The following is a 24,654-nucleotide window of genomic DNA, read 5'->3' as shown; positions in this document are numbered from 1 at the left end:
CATCCACTAGATATAGCAAAATGATATGACTGCTCAAAGGAGGCGAATTTCCCCCAGGCTATGTATGCCAGTAAAATAAAGGATCAAGTTATTGAAATATTGGCCCAGCTAGACTTTCTTCCATTAACAATCAGTTGAGACACATTTTTAAAGCAACAGCTTAAATGAATGGCTGTGTGTCTGTAATAATTTTGACTTAAAATGTCAACTGTATTTGAGATGCCATGTGCATTTAATCAATGTCTCTATATTGTAGAATAAATATACTTCAGTGTGACTGCTGTGCCAGCCATAAATCATAATTCACAAAGACAAGAACATCTTATCCTCTTTATTGATAGTCGTTAATGACAATACTGATTACAATGGTATCTGCCTGCCATATTATTGTTAAACAGTCTATTAGAATTTCTATTACGTTCATATTTCTCTTTATGCTGATACATTTCTTATGGAATAAAACATGATAGACAGATTTAAAGTTTAACACTGAAAATGCAAAACTAAAAAGCAGAGCTTATCAGTAAGTTTTAACCCATATTTGTTGAATTAAGAGAATCCCTCCTGTTAGAGATTATAGTATTCAAAGGACTCATTTTCCTCTTTTAGAATTAATACTTGAGTTTTTAAAAATGAATATTTTAGATAAAAAAACTACAAAAGGACAAACATCAATTGTCATTTAAAAATCACAACAGCCTATGGAAGCATCTACAAGTAAAAACTGCTTGTTATTTTCTATTTCTAGAATGGATTTCCTGGAATCAAGAATTGAGCTCAGCGATCCATTGTTGAATGCATACTATGGGCAAGGTCATAGCAAAGTTGGTGTCAGGTACTCCCAACACCGTAGGATCACTGGGGAAGGGATTTAGATAGGTCCCAGCAGCCAGGCTGAGGAACAGCTGGAGGAAGCACACAAAGGCACAGGGGCCGGCTTAGGGAGCTCAGCTACTGGTCTAGGAGTGGCCCATTCAGCATATTCCATCAGCAGTACAGGCCACCGCAGAGAGGAAAGCAAATGACAGACGAATACTTCCAAGTCAGATAGGATACACGAGGTTCAAGGGAAAATATCCTGTGACTAGACCTCCAGGGCTGGAGATGAGAGCCAGGAGCCAGTGTTCCGGGTGTGCACTGTCAGAAATAAGTCAGTCCCACTATGCCAGTGCTGCGGTCGAAGATGATGGCATTCAAAGTGGGGCCCACATGGGACTGAGCGTTCTGGCAATGCTGCTGGGCAGACCCCAGAGTAGGAGCCAACAGGGCAGAGAGGCAGCACTTTGTTGAAGAGCCATGGTTGCTCAGAGATCCACAGGTTTACTGAGTTCCGGGGCTGGGTACCAGACGCCAGATCTGGAGAGCTGACCAGGACAGGGGACAGACTACCGATACTCAATCTATCTCTGTGTTTAGTTCAAGAGATCAGGATCAGGAGGAATATGACAATTGGCTCACATTTATGAGAAGATATGAGGGGAAGGCTGAGGGAGGGAATATGAAGCAAGGCAGAGGAACTGGGAAGAACACAAACATCCATAACACACGGCTCTTATACTCACAGTGGCACAGAACCAGTGGGAAATGCCAAGAGGATCCAGACCAGATCTAATGCAAGTCTAGAGGATCAGGCCAATGACTTTCCCACGAAGTGTGGCCTGAGCACGTTGAGCCTGAGAAGATGCTGTGTGAGCTGGAGTGGGAAGGCTGAGCAAAGGGCTCAGACTGTCAGGGGAGGGAGTTCAATCCATGTGAGGGAAGGAGAAGGATCCACCACGTCCCCGTGTCTGCTTTTGTTGCAACAATTCCTTGGCACCTTTGCTTATTTTTAACAATGCAAGAACTACATCTGTATAAATGCTAAATGCCTGCGGTTTTGGATTACTCTTTTGGGGGTTTTTTGTGAGTTTCCTCCTCTACTTCCCTCTCTATAAGTCAGAAGATAAGGGAAAAAGTTACAATTGAATGTAGTAAAACACAATTAAGGGAAGAAGGTAGGATAAATAGGAAAATATTCTGATGGCAAGTTCCAATTCATTTGGCATAGTCTTTACAAACGTGTCAGTAATCACACCCCTCGAGAATTGAACACCTGAGTGGAGGGGGGATGACGAAGGCATGACAAAGACACGGAGGTAGTCTGGTGTGCTGTCTGGGTCAAAGTTCTAGGTACCGGTCAAACCCACCCCCTTTCACTTGACAGTCCATCTTCATCAGAAAAGCGGTTGCTTCACGCACTTTGAAAATTCCAAGAGGCAAAAAGAAAGCAGAACAAATCTATGATATTGATTTTCTACTATACATTGACTAGAGTTCAAATTTAAAGTGGAAAATTATAGTCCCCCAGGGAGAAGAAACCTATCAAAGAGAGGAACTAACACCCAAATCCCCAGAATTAGGGTTTTTACTGTTCACTAGTGATTCTGTCTGCAGTCAGAGTCACAACTGTTATTTCTTGTCCACGTGCCCTCCAGCTCTCTCTTTCTTGAGTTTTGAATTATATAATATTTTTAAGGATTCTTTTGTTGGCAGTTGGCGGGCTGCTTTTAGTCATTCTCTGCCGAGACATTTCTGCTTTGATTTCTGGAGCTACGTGGCTTCTTCAGATACCAAGAAAGCCTTACCAGAATAGATGACAGCTCAGGATAAGGCAAGAACAAAAAACGAAGAGAGCAGAAGAGTTCACTCCAGTTTTCTTTTACAGCTTCCACTCTTTTATACGTTTTTTTTTTATTTCTAGTATATATTTTTTTAATTTGTGGTATCAAAAATAAAATTTTTAAATTGTATTTAAATTATTTAATTTCATTGAATTTTTATTTTTGTTGTATTTTTCAAAGACTTTGGATGACTGTATAGTAGCATATAAACAGAGGGCAGGGAGGGGGAGGGGAAGGAGCAGATAAAACTTGGAATGCAGACTAGGGTCATCCACTGTCCAGATTTGCTTAAAACTGAGCAGTTTCCCTGGGTGTGGGGTTTTCAGTGCTCAGATTGGGATGAACTAGACACCCCATCACAGACCAAAGGATACACTGAGTATGAGTACGTTTTAAGGCCAAATTTTTCATTTTGCCTCTAATTAGATTTTCTATTTTGGCAAGCTAAGTGTTAATAGTCTTTGGCTACTTCCCTCAATTCAGTGCCATTTCACCTTGTGAAACTGACTTTTCAGAAAACCAACCCTTATCTACTTTAGTCTACAGACAAATCTACGCTACCATCATTTTCAGCCAGTGGTCAAGTAGTTGAGGATCACAATGATGAGTTACACACATATTGCAAGTGTGTAAAAAGTATGTATCTCCCAGGCAAGGAAAAGCTTCCACTCAAGAAGGCCGTCACACAACTAAGTTTAGGTATCAATGCCTCTCACGTGCAGTTCTTCTTCCAGGTCCTCTGCAAATGGTTTATGGGGTTCAGGGGTGCCCTGGTTGAGAAAGAGTTTACTACATTTTATGTCACTTTAATATTAAAACCTGTATGCTCTACCACACTTTCAGGAAAGGCTGCAGTTCCTACAAGAAGACATCTGACTGGTTCACTGTGGTCATCTCCAGGCTGGGCATCGAGATGGCCTCTCATTAGACAATCAATCAATGTTTGTTGAATGAATGAATGATGTCAGGAAAAAACGTAGAAGATTGGTTGCATACTTACAATGTGCTTGTTGTGTACCTAGCAGTCGCTTGCTCAATGGTACCGAATAAATTATTTCAGAAAAGATGGGGGATTGCTCCAGTCAACCTAGAAAAGCAGCTTGGAAAGAGATATTGAAAATCGAATCATTTAAAAAAGGCCTGGGGCAGGTTTTTAGGGGTGGGGATGGGCAGGGGTTGGTGAGTATACATCTGAATTCCAACCACAATTATGGTCATAACCTCCCAATTTGGCTCTTAATTTTAAATCCTATTTTCATTGCTAATAATTTCATATTTATGGGTCATCTTAATTAGATAGTGAGATTAAGGGTTCATGTTGTATATTTTTTCTGGGTTTCCCCAGAGTAGCGTTTAATAGATATTCGAGTAATGAACTGACTGGCAATGTTTTTCATATCCCTGTAGATGGATATTTACCCTTCCTGCTTTGAAAGCACTTCAGGGAGGTCAATTCCACAACCTGTTCAGAAGCCTCGTTCCAGTGCTTAACAACCATCTTCCTTTTTATATCTAACCTCGCTTTTTCTGATAGTGAGTTCAGCCCATTTTCTCCAGCTCTGTCCTCAGTGGAGATGGAGAACAGCTGGTTACTATTACCAGTTAACTCATCCTTCAATCTTTTCTTCAAGCAGAAATTAAAAAAAAATAATTAACTCCCAATGCAGTTCCCCCTTTTTCTTATTTTTGAATCACTTCCACTGTTTTCATTATTTTCAATACTATTATCTAGAATGACTAAAGGGCACAACACATTAATACCCAAATAAGTCTACTCCAATTAGTACACCATGTAAGCCAGCCAGTCAATCAGCTGAAGCTTATTAAGGGCCAACGCTGTGAGGAGCATTGTGAGGAAGCCCCCTTGCTTAAAGGGATTTACAATCCCACTGAGGACATGAGACAACATGTAAAACCCACACTAAAAGCCGAGCCAGCCTATGGGAAGTGCCAAGTGAGAAGACACGGACTGTAAGAGCTTTGATGAGAAGAGAAATGCAGGCTGAAGGAGGATTCATAAAGGAGATGGGCTTAAGGCAGGCTTCAGAAGGCTGGCAGGATGGCAGGGTGCAAGAAGAGGGAGGAAGGAGGGAAGGAAGAGGAGGAGAGAAGGCAGGTCATCCTAAGAGAGGCTGCCATCTTAGGGCTTCACAAAGCTTGTTTTGGGTAATAGTGAATAAAGTAAACTGGTTAGAGTGGGGAGTTTGTAGAGAGGAACAGTAAAACAGAAAGATAGAAAAATAAATTGGGATAAAAATATAGAGGGTATTGAATGCCAAACTAAATAGTTCGAATTTTATGAGTTAGTAGTTCCCACATGGAGGTTTCTGGGACTGGATGCGTCAGAATCATCACAGATTCCCAGGCCCCACTCTAGACCTAATGAGTGAGAATCTCTGATGATAAAGTCCAGTGATCCGTAATCTTAGCAAGCTCTGTAGACGGCACTAGATACAGTTGGATTTTTGAGAACTACTAGATAATTGGGAATTGTCTCAGCAACTAGAGCAAAATACCACTAACAGATTATATTTTAAGATTGTGCTATGTGCCAGGAATTTCTCACATATCATCTAATTTACTCTCAAAGCAACTCTGTTAGGTAGATACTATTTTTATTCCAATTTCTCAGAAGAAGAAACTGAAGCACAGAGTGGTAAAGTTGTTGCTGAAGAACCAACAGCTAGAAAGAAATAGAGCTGGGATCTGAACCTAAGTGGAATGACTCCAGAGGATCTGCTCTTTGCCACTGTGGTATAGTGTATTTTAATGCAGGAGGTGTTCACTAAATATCAGTAACTGAATGAATGAATGGTTGGTAGCTATGCCTAGGATGAACTGGAATGAAGAAAGGAAGAAAGCAGGCAAATCAGTTAGGAGTTTATTGAAACAATCTTGTCATAAATAACAAAGGCCATGCTTATTATGTGGCAGTGGGAATGGAAAAGAAGGCCCAGATGTGAGAGACAGTATTTTGCAAGTATCAACAGGATTGCTAGTGGATGGAAGGGTGGGAATGGGAAGAGGGAGGCATCCTGGATGTCATGGGATTCCTGGCAGTACCTCAAACAGAATCAGGGAAGTCAGGATGAGCTGGTGACTTAGACGGGTGGATGATGAATTAGATTTTGGACATGTTGAAGCCAAGGTTGAGGCAGGGGCACCGTGCAGAAATGATCAGCAGCTAGCTGGAGAAGCAAAATTGGATTGTCTCCAAAATCCTGGTGGATATTATTTAGCATGGTTGAGACAATCGTCCTAGACGTGCAATCCAATAATATTCGTGTATCTCTTATCCATTTTTCAATTTGTGTATCTTCTGTATCTGTTTCTAATTGTTCTGGGAAGCCTCTTTCTTATTCTATGAGGAAAACGGTCACAGTTATCATGCCAAAGATTCAAGTCTTTTCCGTCACATGTTATTAAATTGCTGTTTTCTGTGTTGACTTAAGACAGGAAAATCCAATGAAGGGCAAAAGTAAGGAAGCATGGGTTCTCCAGGGTGTATGAAAGTATTCACAGAATCACGGCTGGTGTCAATGCACTATTAGATGCTAATACAACAGTGGCAATGATCAAGAGGGGTCTTGGTATTATTATCAGTTCAAAGTCTGGCTCTAGGCAGACTGTTTCACTTCTCAATGGCTCATTCTTTATTATCTGCCAAGTAAAGCTACTATTTGCCACATTCATCACCTATGTATCCTGAAGATGGATGTTAGTAAATTACATTGAAGTTCTCAGATAAAAGGTGCTACCAAAGAGCTAATTCCATTTTTCCCTCAAGCAAATTATTAAATCTATACATGTCGCTATCTAACAGTATTAAGTAAACATCCTACAAGGACATGACATTGTGTTGGACACGGTACAAAGCAAATTAGGCAAATACAGTCCCAACTAGGAACTTATGAGTGTTTATATATATGAATAAAACTGTTGTTAATATGTTTTATTAGTTATTTAATATGAGTATGCAAATAGGTCCATTAGGAAATCTTTTGCATTTTATTAATCCAGCATCTTAAATGATTATATTTCACCTCAAATGCTAATGAAGTTTATTTATTAATGTGTATCTTCCACTTTAGTGCCCGTGAAAGTTCTTTTTAGCATATCAATTTCTTTAAAAGTTAAGCCAATTTTTTTTTCCACTGAACTTTTGTTCTGATCTGTTAACAAATCTAAACCTCATTATCCAAGAAAAGTAATGAGATAAAGGGGTCTATTCTTCCTCAGTGCTCTTTCGTAATTCACATTAACGTTAATGGGAGTTGTGCACGCATATTAAGAGAGAAGAGAACCCTAATTAAACAAATAAGCCTTTGGTTGACACTCTACGTGATCATTTTTTATTGTGATAAGTATGAGAAAATCATCTTGCCTTGGACAGTCACAACAGAGCTGCAGAGTAATCAAGACTGCATAGGGGAGGAGGGGAAGGCCATGAACGGCAATCAGATTTCAGAATGATGTTGAAAACAAGCTCCCCGGCCATTGTTATACTAATTAACTCCATCCATGCCCCTCAGCCCTCTGTGAACACATATTCAAAAAGCAGATAGGATGATAAACAAACATTTGCAGACATGCTTGACAGCTAGAAAAAAAATTATTGAAGTCAGGCACCAAGCAAACTGCACGCTGGCCACTGCGGCGGCCCATTTGTCTCTGTGCTCAGCCCGTCAGAGGGGTGGCCTGTCTGTCTCCCGGGCTTCTTTTAGTTAAGAAATAAATGCCCAACAAACAATCCTACATTTGCCTGATCAGAATTTAATCCCTACGTTTTAGTTACCATACTTGCATCTATCTCCATCATTTTCTGTCACTTGCCCTCTTCACACAGGCTCTCTCTCCTGTTCACAATCTGTTCATATTATGGTGCTAATTTTCCTCTCTGGTGCTTAGTTGCAAATGAACAAAAGCTAGTATGTATAATACATAAATATATAAATATTATCAGCTATCACACCACTGGGTTTAATGGAAGTCAATATCGGTATATTGCACTGTCTACTTTGCAATTCCATTATGGGCTCAACACGGCTGGTCATAAAAAGTAGCATTCTCAGCCCAGGCCTGTGATAGTAATAATGAAAAAAAAAGGGTCATTGCTCTTCCCAACTCGAGTGAAAATTAAAATTGCTAGGGCACTTAGCTCAAAGGAAAATCGGCAAATTAACAAAATGAAGAAACAAAATATTCATGGCTCATACTGTGAAAGAGAAAGTAAATAATTCAAGATGGACTAGGAGGTGAGAAAATTCAGAGTTACCAAAGAAACAAAAAATGAGCCTAACTAAATTCCAACATGTTTTCAGCTTCTTTTTCCTTTCCTCTGCCATCATGGACAGCCATGGAGAAGGATGGATGGCCGCAGCCATGGTAGCCTTTGACATCCAAATTTATTTTTTTGCCACCCTTCATATATTTCTCTCCAGCTCAATATATGCAGCCATTATACCCTGATCTGTAAGGCTCTCTGTTTTCAATGTATTTCTATATCCAGCTTGAAGCTGAATGAAGAACTCTGATCTACGTTGGCTTTCATTTTTCATCTGAAATTTCATGTTTCAAACTGGCGTCTCCTTCAGGAAGCAAAGCACCTCAACTCTAGTGTGCTGTTGGCATTTTGACCTTCAGGGAAATGGCTGTTAAAATTCACTGGCCTGGCTGCGTTCGCCAGGTTACCCTTCATAGCCGTAACGCTGGAGGGTTACCCAGACATTTTACAACCACTATCTAGAAAGGGGTAATGACAGGCACGGTCACTTTACATTTATGGTACACGAGACCTACAACAGCCAGTATGGGATCAAGGTAAAGAGGAGAAATGTAGGACAGATGTCATGCTCCCTGGAGATCTAAGTATTCAGTCTCTATCTAACCTAATTTAAAAATCAAGTCACAATGTATCTTTAAGGGTAACATATTATAAGACAACTTCCAAGGCAGCCCAGTGAAACAACTCCATGCCATGCATTAAGAACATCAGGTCTGAAACCCATCCATACAGTCTGGTCTGAAATACACAAAGGAGAAAAAAAGAAAACAAAACAAAAAACGGATTCTCCATCTGAGTCCATTTTCTATTTGGATTCAGCACAAAGGCGATTAGAAAACCTTCTAATATTGTTCACGGTTACATTTAGAAAGGGATAACCCAAAGCTTATAAAATATAAACGATTGAATGATTTTTCTATGTCATTACTTCTTATAGTTTATTATGCAAAATTGTCCAGGCTAAATAAAAAACAGCATGCCCACCTGAAACACAAAATAGCGATTAGAGGAAAAATAAAAAATCGAAATAGAAATTCAGTGGGCTCCAAGTCGAAGGCAGTATTTGATAGTTGGCTGTCTGGGCTGGGCACTTGGTAGAAGACAAGAAGCAAGGCCACCACGTCAGGACCATCCTGACAGCTCTCCTTACATGAACCGTTTCATTTAAACTTCCCAACAACTTGGAGAGGATGTGTTATCATCCTCAATTTACTGGTGAGTCGACTGAGACCCAAAGAGATTAATGAAGGCCACAGAGCTTGCAATGGACAGATCTTTAACTAGGTTGAGTATTAATTAGGTGGTAGTGATGTCTGTGTTGCTGTTTGCGGAGATGGTAAGTGGAAGAGGGTGTGGGGGGGGGGTGTGTGTGTGTCTGCATGCGTGTACTTTTTAAACAATTCACAGCAGGATTCCATTATATACAGTTGTCCTAGTTTCAATAAGATAATGAATACATAGTATGTTTTAGTCTGAAACAAATGAAACATATATGCTTTAGCATTTATAAAGGTTAGAAATAAAAAGTTGATGCCTCCAGATCTTAAAAAATACCTTTGCCATTGGGGTTCATGATTTAGGTTTCCTTGAGGAATACCTACATTAGCTGAGTTAAGAAGAAGCAATAAAGGACATCCAACAGATGCGCCAGGAGGAACAGAGTTAAGACAAACAGCCACAAACCAAGTTCACCATTCAGGTTCCAGACCTCGCGGCTTCCAAACATTTACCTCAGGTATAATAGCGCTTTGTACACTAAAACAGCACCATTTGGGTTAGCTTTTTGTTATGGCTTTATGTGAGGTTGGTTTAAAAATAACCTTCCTATATTCGTATGCTGCAAAAAAGAAAAAAAAGTCAGGCATAAAGTGATTTGGCATTAGTACCACAGCGTGCTAAGTTCTGATAACACATCTGCTGGAAACTCAGCACGGCCTGGGCAGAGGCGCAGGCCGTCAGGCTGTTTGACAGGTGCCGGGGGGAGACGACAACATGCTCCTGACTGCACCTTCTTCGTAGCACCTACGACAGCCTGAAATAATTTCCATTATTTTGTGTCAGTTGTTTATTCGCTCCCTCTCCCTGAAATATAAATTCCACCACAGCTCCGGCCTGGATGTCTTGTTCGGCGCCGTATACATTGACCGTTGATCCCTCCAGTGGACAAGGCCCTGTTTTGTCCCAGAGGGATCCTGGGCTCACGTCCCACCACTCCCTGAGAAAGTCATTATTACAGGTAGTTTACATGTTTATGCAATATTTTGCTGGTTTTGTTTTAACCTCACCACAAGAAATTCAAACGTCTGATTTTTCCTTCCTTTATCAAGACAAACAAGTGCCGTAGAAGCAGGGACTTGCTTGCTGTGTGCCCAGTGCCTAGAACAGTGCAGGATGCAAAGCAGGCCTTCAGTATAGAGTAGAATAAATGAAGAATAATTATGAATGTGCTTGGCACAGGGTAGATATTCAATATATGTTACTAATCAAATGAATATGGGCAAAAAGTTATAGAGATGAAGTTCCTATTCGCAGGTTTTGTACTTTGTAACCCATTAAGGAGTTTATTAGGCACAATTCCTTTTAGCACCAAGCCACACCAAGGGTATTGACAAAGGTACTTGATCGACATCAAGCCTTTCCACTCAGGGTCCAGAACAAGTTGACAACTTAAAGGTTTCTGAAGCGAGTGGCCTGTAATACCAAGAGGAGACAACAGCAGCTTTGATATAAAGGCATGGGTTGTAAACACAAATCTGCGACAGAATCCAGTTTAAAGAATGTAAGGATTGACAAGGCTATAAAATAATTAAGAAATCAGGAACAGATTTCTGGGTTTTCCACTTTAGGCAGGGCAAGATTTTCTTAGCTAAAGGATATTTCTCTTTAGTGCTTAGAAAACCTCTGCTCGACCCCAGGAAGGTGGCTCAGGGCTGATGGCAATGCGCTTGTCTAGGATGGGGTTTGAGCTTCACCCTTTTGCAGCAAGGAGCCACAGGTGGTCCTTCTGCAGGGTGTGCCATGAAGCACCCAATGCAAAGGGAGCCAAACACACAAAGGGAAGATGGAAGCAGCTTTCGACGCTCTAACGCTTCCTTCCAACAGCAAGAAAACAGGGAATGCAAGGAAAACACCAAAAGTCTCTGGGTTCTTGAGCTGCATATTTTTCCACAATAATTCATGGCCTGAGTATGAGCCATGGGTGAATGTGTAAGGAGGTGATTCTGAAATCAGCAAATTATAAGTATACTGGAACCAGACAACACATAGAAAGATATGAATTAATGAGATTCCCTATAATTTTTTCAAAAGGATCAGGAGCAGGTTAAATTAACAGACTAAACTGTACCACTACATATCATCAACATGAACAGACCAGCTAATATCAGAAAAGCACACAGCACTTAGCTTTTTACAAGCGAGAGCAAGCCACTGCTAACGCCGCGGCGCTTCGTGGTGCCTGGCTCGGTGGGGAGTGGGAGGCGGAATTCCAGCCCCCACGCATGCCTCTGGCCATCGTTCATGGACGACTGCACGACCTACGCTGGAGCCCTGTGTTCAGGAGCACTTTGGTGAAATGCAGGTAATGGGAAAAGTAATACATATTTAAATCACACATCTAACTCTTAGAGAACCTTTAAGCAATCAATCTTTTTTCGATAAGAAAGAAACTAAGTCAATAGCATCTGAGCAACAGATGAGAATTAAAGCAAAATCTGTTGGCTAATGGCACCAGCTTTTGTGTTCTTTGTTGTTGAAAATGTGCATGTGGCAGTGACTCCAATATGCTCACAAACTCAGATGCAAAAGGCTATGGAAAACAGTTGCTATTTTTACACCAGAGATAAAATCAAACCCTATCTTTCAGATTAATTTTGCTAAAAGAGTAGAAGGAAACAAAACGTGAGCTGCTAGATGTCTAAAGGGTCTAGGACCCGTGATCTGAACCAGAGGAAAATACAGTGGATACTGGGCAACAAGGAAGAGCTGGCTCTGTACTAGGAGCAACAGAGCATGAACCCGCCAGACCAAATCACCTGAAATAAAATACAAAGGTAATGCTCAATTTAGTAATATTCTAGAAAATGGGACATATGAAGCTCTAACAGTTTTTATATTTATAGACTACTCTAGTTAAATCTCTATAGTTTTTTTCTTTAACACCTTAAAGAGGAACTTTTTCCTTATAAATTACTATGATGTTGTAAAAGTAGTAATAATAATAATGATAATAACTATATTAGTTTGCTATTATGCTATAAAAAATTACCACAAACTTCGGGGATGAACCAACAGAATGGGCTGAAATGATGGGGCTGGTAGGCTGCATTCCTCTCTGGAGACCCCAGAGAGAATCCATTTCTGTGACCTTTCCGCCTTCTAGAGGCTGCCCACATTCCTTGGCTCATGGCTGCCTCCTTCTATCTCAAAGCCAGCAACTCACAATAGTCCCCCTTTATCTGCAGGGAATGCATTCCAAAACCCCCAGGGGATGCCTGAAACCATGGATAGTACTGACCTCCGGATGTGCTATGTTCTTTTCACTTAAAGGAAGCACTTGATGGCTTTTCTTTGGAGTATCTGGATTGCCAGCCTCACTACTCTCACGCTTTTGGGCCGTTATTAAGTAAAATAAGAGTTACTTGAACACAAGGACTGCGATACCTAGGTGGCCACTAAGAGACTAACAGGCAGTGGTACACACAGCGTGGACCTGCGGACAGGGAGATGAGTCACGTCCTGTAACGGATGGAGCAGGACGGCCCGAGATTTCATCAGGCTACTCAGAATGACACGCAATATAAAACTTATGAATTGTTTATTTCTGGAATGTTCCATTTAATAATTTCAAACTGTGGTTCGAGGTGAACTGAAACCATGGAGACCAAACCGCAGATAAGGGGGACCTACTGAATTGCATCTCTCTGTACGTTTCTTCCACAGTCACATTGTTCTCTTCCACTGTTAAGGCCCTTTGTCATTACACTGGGCCCACTGGGGAAAATCCAGGATAGGTACCTTATCTTAAGGTCAGCTGATGAGCAACCTTAGGTCTTCTTTGCCGTGCAACACAACACTCGCAGGTACCAGGGGTTGGGACGTGGACATCTTTAGGGGGCCATTACTCTGCTTACCACAATAAGTAACATTTATCGAATGTTTACTACTTGCCAGGCACTGTTCTAAGCATATTACGTGTAATAAACAAAAATAATTCTCATAATAATGGTAGATTCTATTATTATTCCCATTTTTCAGATGAGGAAACCGAGGCACAAAGATGTGCCCTTGCCCACTATCACCTAGATAGAAAGTGGAGGAGCCAGGATTGAACTCAGAAGTCCACATGCTCTTTTAACTTCTTAACTCTGTAACTTCAAGGTGAGTCCCCCTAAATATACTGCAGGTGTCACTATTATCAGGATGCTTACCTCGTGGCCCTGGCAATCATAATAAGCACCTGGAAAAAGGGCAAGTTGAACATTCAAAATGCCAAATGGAAAGACAGAGTCCAGAGAAACCACCAAGAAAAACAAACCAACATCCATCGAGAGATTTGTCTACTGGTGTCAGCATTATTTGTGTCCCCTAAGTGTCACTGTGCAGTTTCAAGGTCCTTTTATATTATTACAAATATATATATATTTATTTATATTATATATGATATATAAACACATTATATATTATATATAAATATTTATATATTATATATAAATATATAAATACACTAAATATTATATATAGAAAAATACATATATTACATATAGGAATATGAATATATATATGAATAACAGATATGGAATAGAACTTTCCATTTCTGTCTGAAATTTCAGTTGAAGATCCAAAACTGATGACAACCACCACCCAGCATTCTTAAGAGAGCTATCTCCTTAGGGTCTGATAAGAGGTGGCCAAACTGGCCCATCAACTGTCACCTCCCACCCCTCACCTTCAGCCCATGGAAGAGAAGAGTAGAGATTGAGAGATTTTCTGTGATGGGAAATTATAGGAGTAAAGAAAGTACTGGAAAAGGGTGCTTCCCCCTCCCGCCGCCAACCAAGTAAGTGAGAAGGCCACAAGAAAACCCCTCAGAGAATCTGAAGGCGCTTGTATGAAACGAGACTGTCACTCACTTCCCACCCGTCTGCTTGGCGACTTGCAGACATTTACTGACCCTCTCCCTTCCCCTTGCACATGAGTGTTCTTGGGAGACTTTGGCATATCGCCCTAGAGCTGGGGAGGTGCGAAGCTGGTGGTTGACCACCCTGGAGAACCCTGGATATGCCGGGCCAGTTGGGGCATCGCCACGGCAGGCTGAGGAGGAAAGGGAACAGTGTCATTTGGAGGGACGAGGGATCAGTCATTCTAGTGAGCCACGTAGATGCTGTTGAGGACATTAGGCTAAGGCCATCTCAAACAGACACGTCCAAGAAGCCTACCAGCTGGAGCACGGAGACTCCAGCGCTGTGCTTTCTGAGGTCAGAGGCTAAGGTCAGAGGTCTCCGGAAGTCAGTGGGAGGATGACTCTCCCGCATCAGTGATTGGTGCAGTAAGGAGTCCCTTGAAACCCCACGAAAGTGGTTCACAAAGGGCCCCTGACGGCCAGGTCATGCCGGATACAGCCAGTGACTTAAAACTCCATCCTGTGTAATAACACCCCTCCTTCCCCCCGGTTCCAGAGCCTGAGAAGCAGAAGGTGGATTCCTGCCAGCACACCCAGGGCTCTCCTGGGAGTTGAGGTCTGAGGGGTGGGGAGGAGGAAAGTGTTGATTAACATTTGAGGGGACGTTTTAGACCCTGACAAAGTGACCAGAAAGCCATCTGCTGGAGGACTGAGATCATCAAATTGTGGACACCTTGACAGCATCAACAGAGCACATTTGAAGGCAGCTGTAGGAGAAGAAATAAAGTTGTTTCCGGATTGTGCCGAGGAGCCACGCCCAGTCAATGGATGGAGTGGGTGTGAAACCCGTCCCCCTGTCTGGTGATGAGGGAGCAGGAAGGCTGGCCTCATCTGGAAACTGAGGAAAGTCAGGCTCAGGGAAGTGAAGCCCCATAAGAGAAGGCCAGGAGCTGGTGTGCGGAGGGCCATGGATTCAGACTGGGGCCTCTGACTCCAGCAGCAGTGACATCTCCACTGCACCACAGAGCCTGTCGGTGACGGCTCCTGCACCCACAGGCCTGGCCACACACATGCCTAGAATCACGGGCTGGGGGTGGTCCGCCTCCACCGTCTTCTCTAACTCAGAGGGGGTGTTTTAGAGGTACCACTTAGGACTCTCTCGCCTCTTGTGGCCCCTGTGCTGATGGAGGAGCATTTCCTGTACCCACACAACGCTCTGGTACCCAGGGCTGCGGGCACTGCCCACGCCTCCACCAAGCGTTCGCCTTTCTTTGACAACAGATTTGCGACAGCTCCCTGTCACCACCACAAGCTTCAGGAGCCACCCAAGACGGCTCCTTCTGCCTCTGCGGAAAAGGAAAATCACACTCACAGCTTAGACGTGCACGCATGTAGCTGAAGGCGAGCGAAAGCTTGCATTGTTTTCTGAGTGCACACAAACGGGGGATTTCACCAGGAGAAACAACAAAACAAACCAGAAGGTCCTTCGCAGAAGGTCCCTACCTCAGCATGGCGCCCAGTCCCTTCCTCTTCATCTTCCTGTCTGGATCTTCACTGTCCTCTTTCTGCTTTTTCTCCTTGACTTTCAGTTTGCCCTTTTCTTTCTTCTTCTCCTTCTCTTTGGGCTTCTTGACCTTCCTGGCTTTATTTTCCACGTCCTCTATCTCAGAGTGGCCCTGAGGAGCAGAGTCACAATTCACAGCTCCTTGGCCGGAGTGAGAGCTCTTATCAGACAGACCATCTGCACAGAGAGAAAATTGATGCACATGGTCAGAGGCACCGAGTGCTGGTATCTAGAGAAGAGTTAAGATGTAAAATGCAGAGGGATGGAGAGAAGCACTCTGGCGTCCTATCCTGCCATGTGGCTATTGGTACCCTTTGAAGAGACAACAACCTAAATCTGGTGACTTCAAGCAAGGTGTGACGTTGGGAGTGGGGACGATGGTTGTGCAGCTGAAAGTATGAAAGGTCTGATACATGGGAAGGCACTCACTGCTGTGAACACCCATGTGTGGGCAGACTAACTGGGGAGCTGATTTCGAGGCAAGGTCTTTGAGTACAAATATAACCCAGTGCTCTTGCCCAACAAAGGCCATCAGTCCTCAGCTCTACGCTGCTTCCAACGAGTCCAACAAGAATGTAAGGAGTGCAAACTAAGTGCGCCTCCCCAGGGGTGAATGACAGTGGGTCCTCGTAGGAAAGTGATGGAGAACACTTCTTTAGCATTTGCACTGTAAAATAAATTACGTATTGCATTATCCAATTCTGTGTTCATTAAGCCAAAGGGCAAAACATATCAGGAAAATGAATTACTTTTAATATCAAAAATATAATTGTGACCCTCAAATCATTTTTCTCTGTGGTTAAGCACACATTCTTGCCTATGATTCGCAGACAACAATGAGATGAAGGGACCGTTTAAGGAAGCACACTGCCCTACCAGCTTCCGCCTCCTCGGGCCCGTCGTAGGATTTGTCAATGGCCGCTCGGAAGCTCTCATTGCAGCCGCGGCCACGAACCATGTGCGGCCGGGGCCTGTGGAACGGCAGCTCGTTCTTCCTGACCTCAGCCACCGCCGTCTGCAGGCTCTCCAAGGAACTGGACTTCTTCAAACCCAGAGTCGGACCGAAATCTTTGCTCGGAGATTCTGGAAAAGAAAGGGCAAAGGTGACCTTCCTCTAACGAGGCAAAGTGGTATAGCGGAAAGCTCTGTTGTTCCAAAATATTTCTGCTTGTGCACCTTCAAAAAGGGGGCATTAGGAGGGTTGGACTTGGCATTAAACCCCAACTTTGCCACTTTTTGTGATTTTGAGCAAGTGGGTTGATTTCTTTGAGCCTTAGTTTCCTTTTCCATAAAGTTGTGGTAATATTTAAAATGATAATATACATCATATGTAGAAATGAATATGCATGTGTGTAGACATGCACACGCACACACACACACAGAGCACCTGACTAACCGTGTGCTTCTCCCACAGTTCCCACCCCAAGCAATACTGTACATTGTAGCTTTTATTGTTTCCACCACTGTTCTTATGGATATTAAGTAACATACTATACATGGAAACCAAAGAACACTGAAATGATTGTAATTTTTGTGATTAAACACTCTCCCTTACTCTAGTGGTTATTAACGTATGGTTAATGCAATTTATTTAGTCAATAGATAAAGAAAGAAAGGCAAGAAAGAAAACTACTTTTCTGTGTCGATGCTTATCATTCCAAATGTATTTCCATTTGAGTATCTAGAAAAGGGGCAACATTCCATATGACATAAAAGTCCAAAAAGAAAAAAAGTGACACCTAAGTGAATTTTAACAACTTGTGTTCTGACATACAATATTTTTCACTTGCACTGTTTGTCTCGCCCTGTACCTGCCTCCTGTCACCTCTGCCCTGACCTCCGTTCCCACCCACGGCCAGGCTCCCGGTTGTCTGTAACAGGATTAGGCTATATAAATAGCAGCAGCATGAGGGGCATTTTAAAGACAGAAGGAATTCTGTCAGGGCTCTTTTCCACCAGGGCCAAAGTTCAGGATCCTCTCCAGTTACGAAGGAGATTATTGCCATGAAAAGGCTATACTTGTTTTTCTGGAAATAAACTACTTCGAAGCTTTTCAATACACAAGGATTGAGCACATGTTGAGGCTTATGTAGGTAAAGTGCCCACTTCAGTGGCCAGCACACAGTAAGGCTGAATGCACAGCGCTCTTTCTTACTGCCCTCGCTATTTTCGCTCCTACTAACTGCCACTGCCACGGACACTCCCAGTAGCTGCCAACACAGTATTAGGTAATGCAAGGAACACAGAAGAAGTACATAGAGGGTGTAATGCACGTATACACGCAAACTGAAATGACAATACACACCAGTCCATATGTTCAGAATATGTGAAAAATAGAATAATGACAAAAATGCTAATAGCTAACAATGCCTGGCACACTTTGTCCTGTTGTAAGTGCCTCACCTATATTAACTCACTATAATCTTACAGTTGTGCCTCTGCCACTATTGACAGCCCCATTTCACAAATGAGGAAACTGAGGCACAGAGTGGTCTAAAGTTACACACAATACACGTCAGAACTGGGAACTGTCCTCAGGCAGCCTACCTCCGGCTTTTCTGTGCTGTACTGGTTGAAGGTGTACTTGGCCTCTGCCCTCCACTTGAATGTGGGCAAGCTACTCCAAGTGGCTACAGATTCCTCATCTCCAAAATAAGAGCACTTGTCTAGATTAGTCTCGAGCCTCGTCAAGCAGGCAAACTACAAAAATTGGATGTTGTTTTATAGTTTCATCATTAACTTACAGGAGGCAATTTTGTACTTTGAACAATATGCATGATGACAATAGACATTGCATTTTATAGGTGACAGTGTATCTCCAGTAAACGCAACAGAGATGAGACAAAGTAAAAAAAAAATATTGCAAGAAATTTCAGGGACAAATTTCAGGTGCTACCTGCAAGTCATAGACAATGAGAATATGTTAATACTAAAGCCAGAAAGAGGCATATTGCTTCTATTCTCAGGAAAGAAGGTAAGCTGAAGAAACAGAAATTGAATAAGATCATTTCTGACAAGGAAACAACAGGCAACAGAGAGGTTTGGGGTATTGAAGCAACAGTAACAGCTTTGGAGTTTACAGAAAATATCTTACACCATCAATGCCTGCTGATGTCTGTCATGAAGTTTGGTGAAAACATGAAGATGAAAACTATCTGAGAAAGCTTAGTTTCCACGTCAACAATAGTAACCATCTTTTATTTATTAATTGCCATCCAGGAGATTATATTGGAGCCCAGACTATAAGTGTTCATGTCAACTTTTAGCAATAAATTCCAGGGAACATGAAAGTGAGTGAATCATCCCAGACATGAAGCATGTTATCTGAAGGAGCTCATCTAGGGCTCAGCAAGAAGCCATATATGAGAAGGAATAAATACATTTTTACTCATTCTAAGCAAACTGAACATTTAGGATTCATGCATTTTGCAGGATTAATAGTGCCAGCAATTAGTTCACTTTATATAAATAGAAGCTACAAACCAGAAGCACCAAATGATGTTGGCCAAAATCACAACTCAGCTCTACCAGACGTAGTACGTGGTAAAAACAAAGGCAAAAAGAGCGCTTGAGTCTTAGGCTGTGAATGTGGACTCAGGGGTTTTCAGACTTGGGAAAAAATGTTCTATTTATTCCTGGGGAGTAAAGGGATGTAGCAGCGGAAGAGAGACTCATCTTAGAGAGGAAAATACAAACTCAGGGAAGTCCTTACAAGGACTTACAGAGCATTGAATTTCCAAGTGAGAGAGGACTCTGACACGGACCTTGACAACAATTCCCATTTTGTGTGTCTGAGGGCTTCTGACAGAAGGTCAAGGTTACTGGTTGTAGGACAAATTATTATGCCAATTGATAGGTATCAGCACTAAATTCCAACAAAATACTTAGAATAAAGTACCCTACCACGTAAAGACTGTAAGGAGTGCAACACATTGTCTCATTCCCCCCCTCTCCCCTACTCCTACCCTTGCCAGTTGCAGCCTAGGTGGACATTGCATGGGAAATTCTGCAATTCTCACAATAGGAAGACTCACTGTCTACTTTTAGCCCGTTTACACAAATCATAGTTTTTTAGCCTCCCACTAAAAGTAGCGTTCTCTTTGAAGGGATAAAGTAATTAATCAAAACTAAAACCTCAGTCTCTCCCATTGCAGTCATCCCAAAGGATGATGACTCTTCCCATTTTCATCCGTAGCTGATGTGATACTGGCCATGGCTGATTGTAAGCAATTGTCTGAGAGAGTGATCTATGAATGCCACATGCTATCAGTCATGGGGGGCGGGGCAGGGACTTCGTCCACATTTGAGCATTTGCTTGTCTCATTTTGAGCATCTATAGAACTAATGAGTTCAAAGATTTCCAGGCCAGCTTACCTTAGTTGCAAATGCCAAGGGACAAATCTGAACTTGAGTAGCCAGGTTTCACTTTTTAACCTTCACTTCTGTGTCCAGTGACCATATTCTCTAAGATCCAGACAAACTTATCTTTCCATCAGAAACATGAACTTGACATACACAAACTTCTTGAAACAAATGATACAACTGTTATCCAGGGTGCTTAAAGAAGGATCTTACATAATAAAAATTACTTTCACGGTGGTATAATAAGTTCCATGTATCACATTTTCCCTTAAAATAAAGACCTCATAAAGAAACATCACTGAAATAATTTATTTCAAGATGTGATAGCACTTTTGAAGATTCATCTGTTCCCAAAGGAAGGCTTGGCTCCCCTTGGTCCCGGAGGCCTTCCCCACACAGAGCAGAGGGAAATTTCAGGGTCATGCCTTCCGATCCCACCAATCCTCAGACACGTCCACTTCTCCCCACCGCCCGAAAACACAGCGTCATGAAGGGAATGGACACACACGCCAAGACTCAAGATTTAAAAGAGTTATGCCACCATCGCTCCCGTGGGCATGAAACTGGCGTGAAGGGAGTAGAGAGCCGCCGGCTGGGGGGAGACGTCTGGGAGACCACTAAACAGCTTCTTAAAACCCTGAGAAACCACTGCCCCCAACTTCTAGGTAGAAAGTCCCATTTTAATACACTGTGAAACAGAAAGTCCTTCCTGGAGGATGAGGACCTTAATATCACTGCTCCGTCTTCGATTTCTGCCCCTGCCCTACGGCTGAGAACTACTGTTAGCTCCTTACAGGCAGGTGATGAGGATGATGGAGAATAAAGAAGTCCAGAGAGTGGTGGTTAATGGTGAGTGATTAAGAGGAGAGGCTGTGGAACGTCCCACACCCCTCACTCTGCCACTCACTGCTTGAGCTATTAACCTCTCTGTGCCTCCGTTTCCTCGTGTGTCATATGAGAATAAGACAAGCCTGGAAGAATGTCTGGCATATGGTACATGCTCGTAAAGCGCTGGTGATGATAGCTGGCACTGGCTTTTTTGCTACCTCTAAATAATTGAATAGGGGAATGCTTAGCACACTTCACATGGTTCAATCCATCATGTAGTCTTAAATAAGTCCTTCTTTTGCAAAAAGCTGAGAAGGGCTTCATAAAGAGATACTAATCTTCCTTTTTTATGCAAAAGTTGAACTGATTTTTTTCCAAACACCTCCTCACAGTTTTTCTTTTGAACTAAGGTGCATATCTCCGTCTGTTCATCACACACAGAGGCCACTCTCAGGAAGACTAGCAGTGGTCTTGCCTGCCCCTCCCCTTAGGCTACAGCCATTTCATTAGTCTGAGATTTCAGTGGCAATGTTCAAACTTCCCGTTCTAGCACTAAAATCTCCCAATAAAAGAATAATGCCTTAATCTAGACGACCAGTAATTGGATCTTACATTATTGATGAAATTGCTTCTAATGCAGTCTTATTAAAACATAAGGAATTATTTTGGGGAGGGTATTCACCTTCAGATACATGGCAAGTTCTTTTCCCAGCTAGAGCTTCATAATTAACAAATACCTATGATAAATTAACAATAAATAATGTATTAATTTGCACATTTCAATAACATTAATGGCCCTCAAGGCGCTTAGTGAAAATTAATTAAGTTAGGGCCCCTCCGTCGCAACTAAAGGACTTGTGCCCAGTAGTAAATTGGGGGTCCAAATGGTTGCAGTGCTATCCAGGGCTCACAGCTGGAAAGTTGAGAGGGCCGGGAACTTGTCAAGATAGCTTGCTTTCATTGTCAGTGTGACCCCCCCCGTGCCATGAGCAATGAACTTGGGCAACTGCAATAGAAATGCTTTACTTGCTTCCTGGGGAGTTGCGATGGAAAATTAATAGCCTTAAAACCCTTTGAATGAAAAATGATTATAAATTCCAAGTCACAACACCACTTTATTTTCCCACATATCCCACTTTGTCTTTTTATTTTAGGTTACACTTACTGAAAATTTTGTCTATTTGATTTTTTCAGGAGTTTCCCTAGAGGCAAAACGTCTTAATGTGTTTAACAGATATCATTGCAAATCCATTAGCCTAGAAAAAAATTCCCCATAATATTCAAATGTATAATTTCCCAAATTATGTTTTCTGTGCTGTGTCCACAATGGGCCTAATTGCCCTCTTGCCAACCTCAGGATTCCACATATTGATCGCATCCCAAGCCCCTCGCCGTGCCCGTGTCCTTTTCGTTACCAGAGGGCATAACGCAATCTGGCTTATACATCATCTGCTGTCACTCGGGTCTCAGTTCTCTTACGGGCAATCTCCAAGTTCTCCAGGACCAGAGTTCTTGAAGTCTCGTAAGTCCCAGGGTCTTTATCATTTCCTGAAATTCATGTCAAAATGTTCAATAATAAACTTCTCATTAAGATTCATACATTTGCATAATCTCTCCTACTCTGTCGCCAAACATTGTCTATTTTAAAGTGAAAATATCTACAGAAAACAATGGAAGATTAGGTGAATAAATACAACAAACGCTTTGATCACAGGGATGGGCGTGGCCCTCCAGGGGTCCTCACGTCTTTGCGAAGGGTTGCTATATGCTTAATTTTCTTCACTAAAAATTCCTTCTTTTATAAGCTGAAAGTCAAACTCTTGTGCCATATTTTGTTTTATTTCCTGGACTCAAACTATGTCCAACAAATTTAACGAATTGTGAATTTATTACCCCGAAAATATTCTCATGACACTTTTCTCTCTTTTACTTTTATTCTCTATTTTGTGGATAAGAAAATGGACTCTGTGGTTCAACTTAGTGGCTAAACTATTTTTTAAAAAATATATAACCATATCTCTGAGCAGATTCTGTTAAGGCCACTGAAGAACTCAGCCACATCCATTCCCAACAGACCGGTTTGGTCTAATCTTTTGTTTTCCCTCTCTCTGCTTTAAGAGGAAAGGTCTACTGGATTAAAAACAAACAAGCAAACAAAAATCCAAAACTGGCATTTAAGATAACAATGAATTAAAAATTAGATAAACAGCATCGGTCTCTGGAAGGGAAATGTGGCTACTTAAAGGAAAAAAATCACTACTTTTATTATTTAACAGGGAATAAAAGACTCATTTGAGAGTCAAAAAAACTGATTAAAGTGGCAAGCTTTTCTACCTGTGAAATAGGAGCAACAGGATCAATAAATGCCACCCGCCATCTTTGTCGTCCTGTTATCTCGGCATCCTCAGCCCGAGAAGCACTGAGGACATCTTTGCTGTAGGCATAGACGGCGGAGTCAGCACGGGTAGTCACGGCGCCCCTTTGGTCCAGAGCTGAGAGGTGAACAGGGGGGTCACACCCCTCAACTGCTTCGCCTCCTCAAAGTGCACGGCAGCTTCCTGTTCCTTGTTAACACAACCCTTAGGTTCTTTTGTGTCACTTTCAAGGATTTAATAATTTCTGCCCTCCCTATAATTATTCACTCCCCTCTGTTTTGTCTTTCTTTTTATACTAGTCATTCCTTTCGCTTAACTTCTCTCTTTGTAACCTCAGCCTTTCCTGGCATTTCCACCTCCCTGTGTGCACTTTCAATAGTCCTATTTTTACCCGCTGCCAAGAGCACCTGCCTCTGTCCGCCAGCTCCTCCTTGGACATCTGGGTAACACGCTCCTCACTCTGGACACCAACTGTTCAAGTGATTTCCCCCTTTCCTTTTCCCATTCGCTCTGTGTGTGGATTGCTTTCACAACACATCTTTTTTCTGCTTTTGAGTGTTGAATGGTTTACGTGTTATGTGGGTTGTATACCACAGTACTCTCAAAATAAAGTCTAATATAAAGAAGTCTGGGGCCAGCCTGGTGGCGCAGCGGTTAAGTACGCATGTTCCATTTCTCGGCGGCCTGGGGTTCTCGGGTTCAGATCCCGGCTGCAGACATGGCACGACTTGGCAAAAGCCATGCTGTGGTAGGCGTCCCACGTATAAAGTAGAGGAAGATGGGCGTGGATGTTAGCTCAGGGCCAGTCTTCCTCAGCACAAAGAGGAGGGTTGGCAGTAGTTAGCTCAGGGCTAAACTTCCTCAAAAAAAAGAAAAGAATTCTGATAAGTTTCTTAAGAAGCCATTAGCATAACTAAAAGGCCAAACTCACCAGTTTCTTGGATGGTACCCATATGAAGATATCTTTACATAATGTTGTATAAACTGAGTACCTATATTTCTTAGGGTCAAACATTATTACTACAATTTTTGCTTTACTATTTTCTCCCTTTTTATACCTGCCTGTATTAAAAAATACCCTTCAAATTCCCAATTACTGATTTATTTACAGAACTAATAGAAAGTGAGGTTTTTCAGTTTCATGTTAATGTGAACAACAATCTCTTTTAGAGACACTTTAAGTAAGGTTTCGATCTAATGTTAAATATCAAGCCAAAATCAAGTCAGCTAACATTGAGCTTTCACTGAGCGTTTTTTGTGGCTTAGACTGTGCTTGGTCCTAAGAAGAACAGAAGACAACTGTAACGTAACTAACATTTTCCTGTTGCTTTATAATTTACAAAGATCTTTCCTGTACAAAATGAGGCCACATCATACACAATTGATCTTACCCAAATTCAAGGGTTTGTTCACGTCCAGAGAGAGGCACAGAGAAGGAGCGGGGAAGGGCGGGATACAGC

The 24,654-nt window shown here is 42.1% G+C and overlaps 1 protein-coding gene across 4 annotated transcripts in view; it reads right to left on the bottom strand.

Annotated features, from left to right (window-relative positions):
- PARD3B (par-3 family cell polarity regulator beta) overlaps nt 1–24,654 on the bottom strand; it is a 915,243-nt gene that overhangs the window by 252,671 nt on the left and 637,918 nt on the right. For all 4 annotated transcript variants that reach the window (XM_046658143.1, XM_046658144.1, XM_046658145.1 and 1 more), the window contains 2 exons: nt 16,506–16,712; nt 15,569–15,806 (listed from right to left, as the gene is read on the bottom strand). In XM_046658143.1, coding sequence (XP_046514099.1) covers nt 15,569–15,806; nt 16,506–16,712 — 445 coding nt within the window. The remainder of the gene's footprint in view (nt 1–15,568; nt 15,807–16,505; nt 16,713–24,654) is intronic.

This window comes from Equus quagga, chromosome 4 (genome assembly GCF_021613505.1).
Source record: "Equus quagga isolate Etosha38 chromosome 4, UCLA_HA_Equagga_1.0, whole genome shotgun sequence".
Taxonomy (NCBI): Eukaryota; Metazoa; Chordata; class Mammalia; order Perissodactyla; family Equidae; genus Equus; species Equus quagga.
Note: the sequence above shows the minus strand (reverse complement) of the source record. Positions and strands in the feature narration are given on the sequence as shown.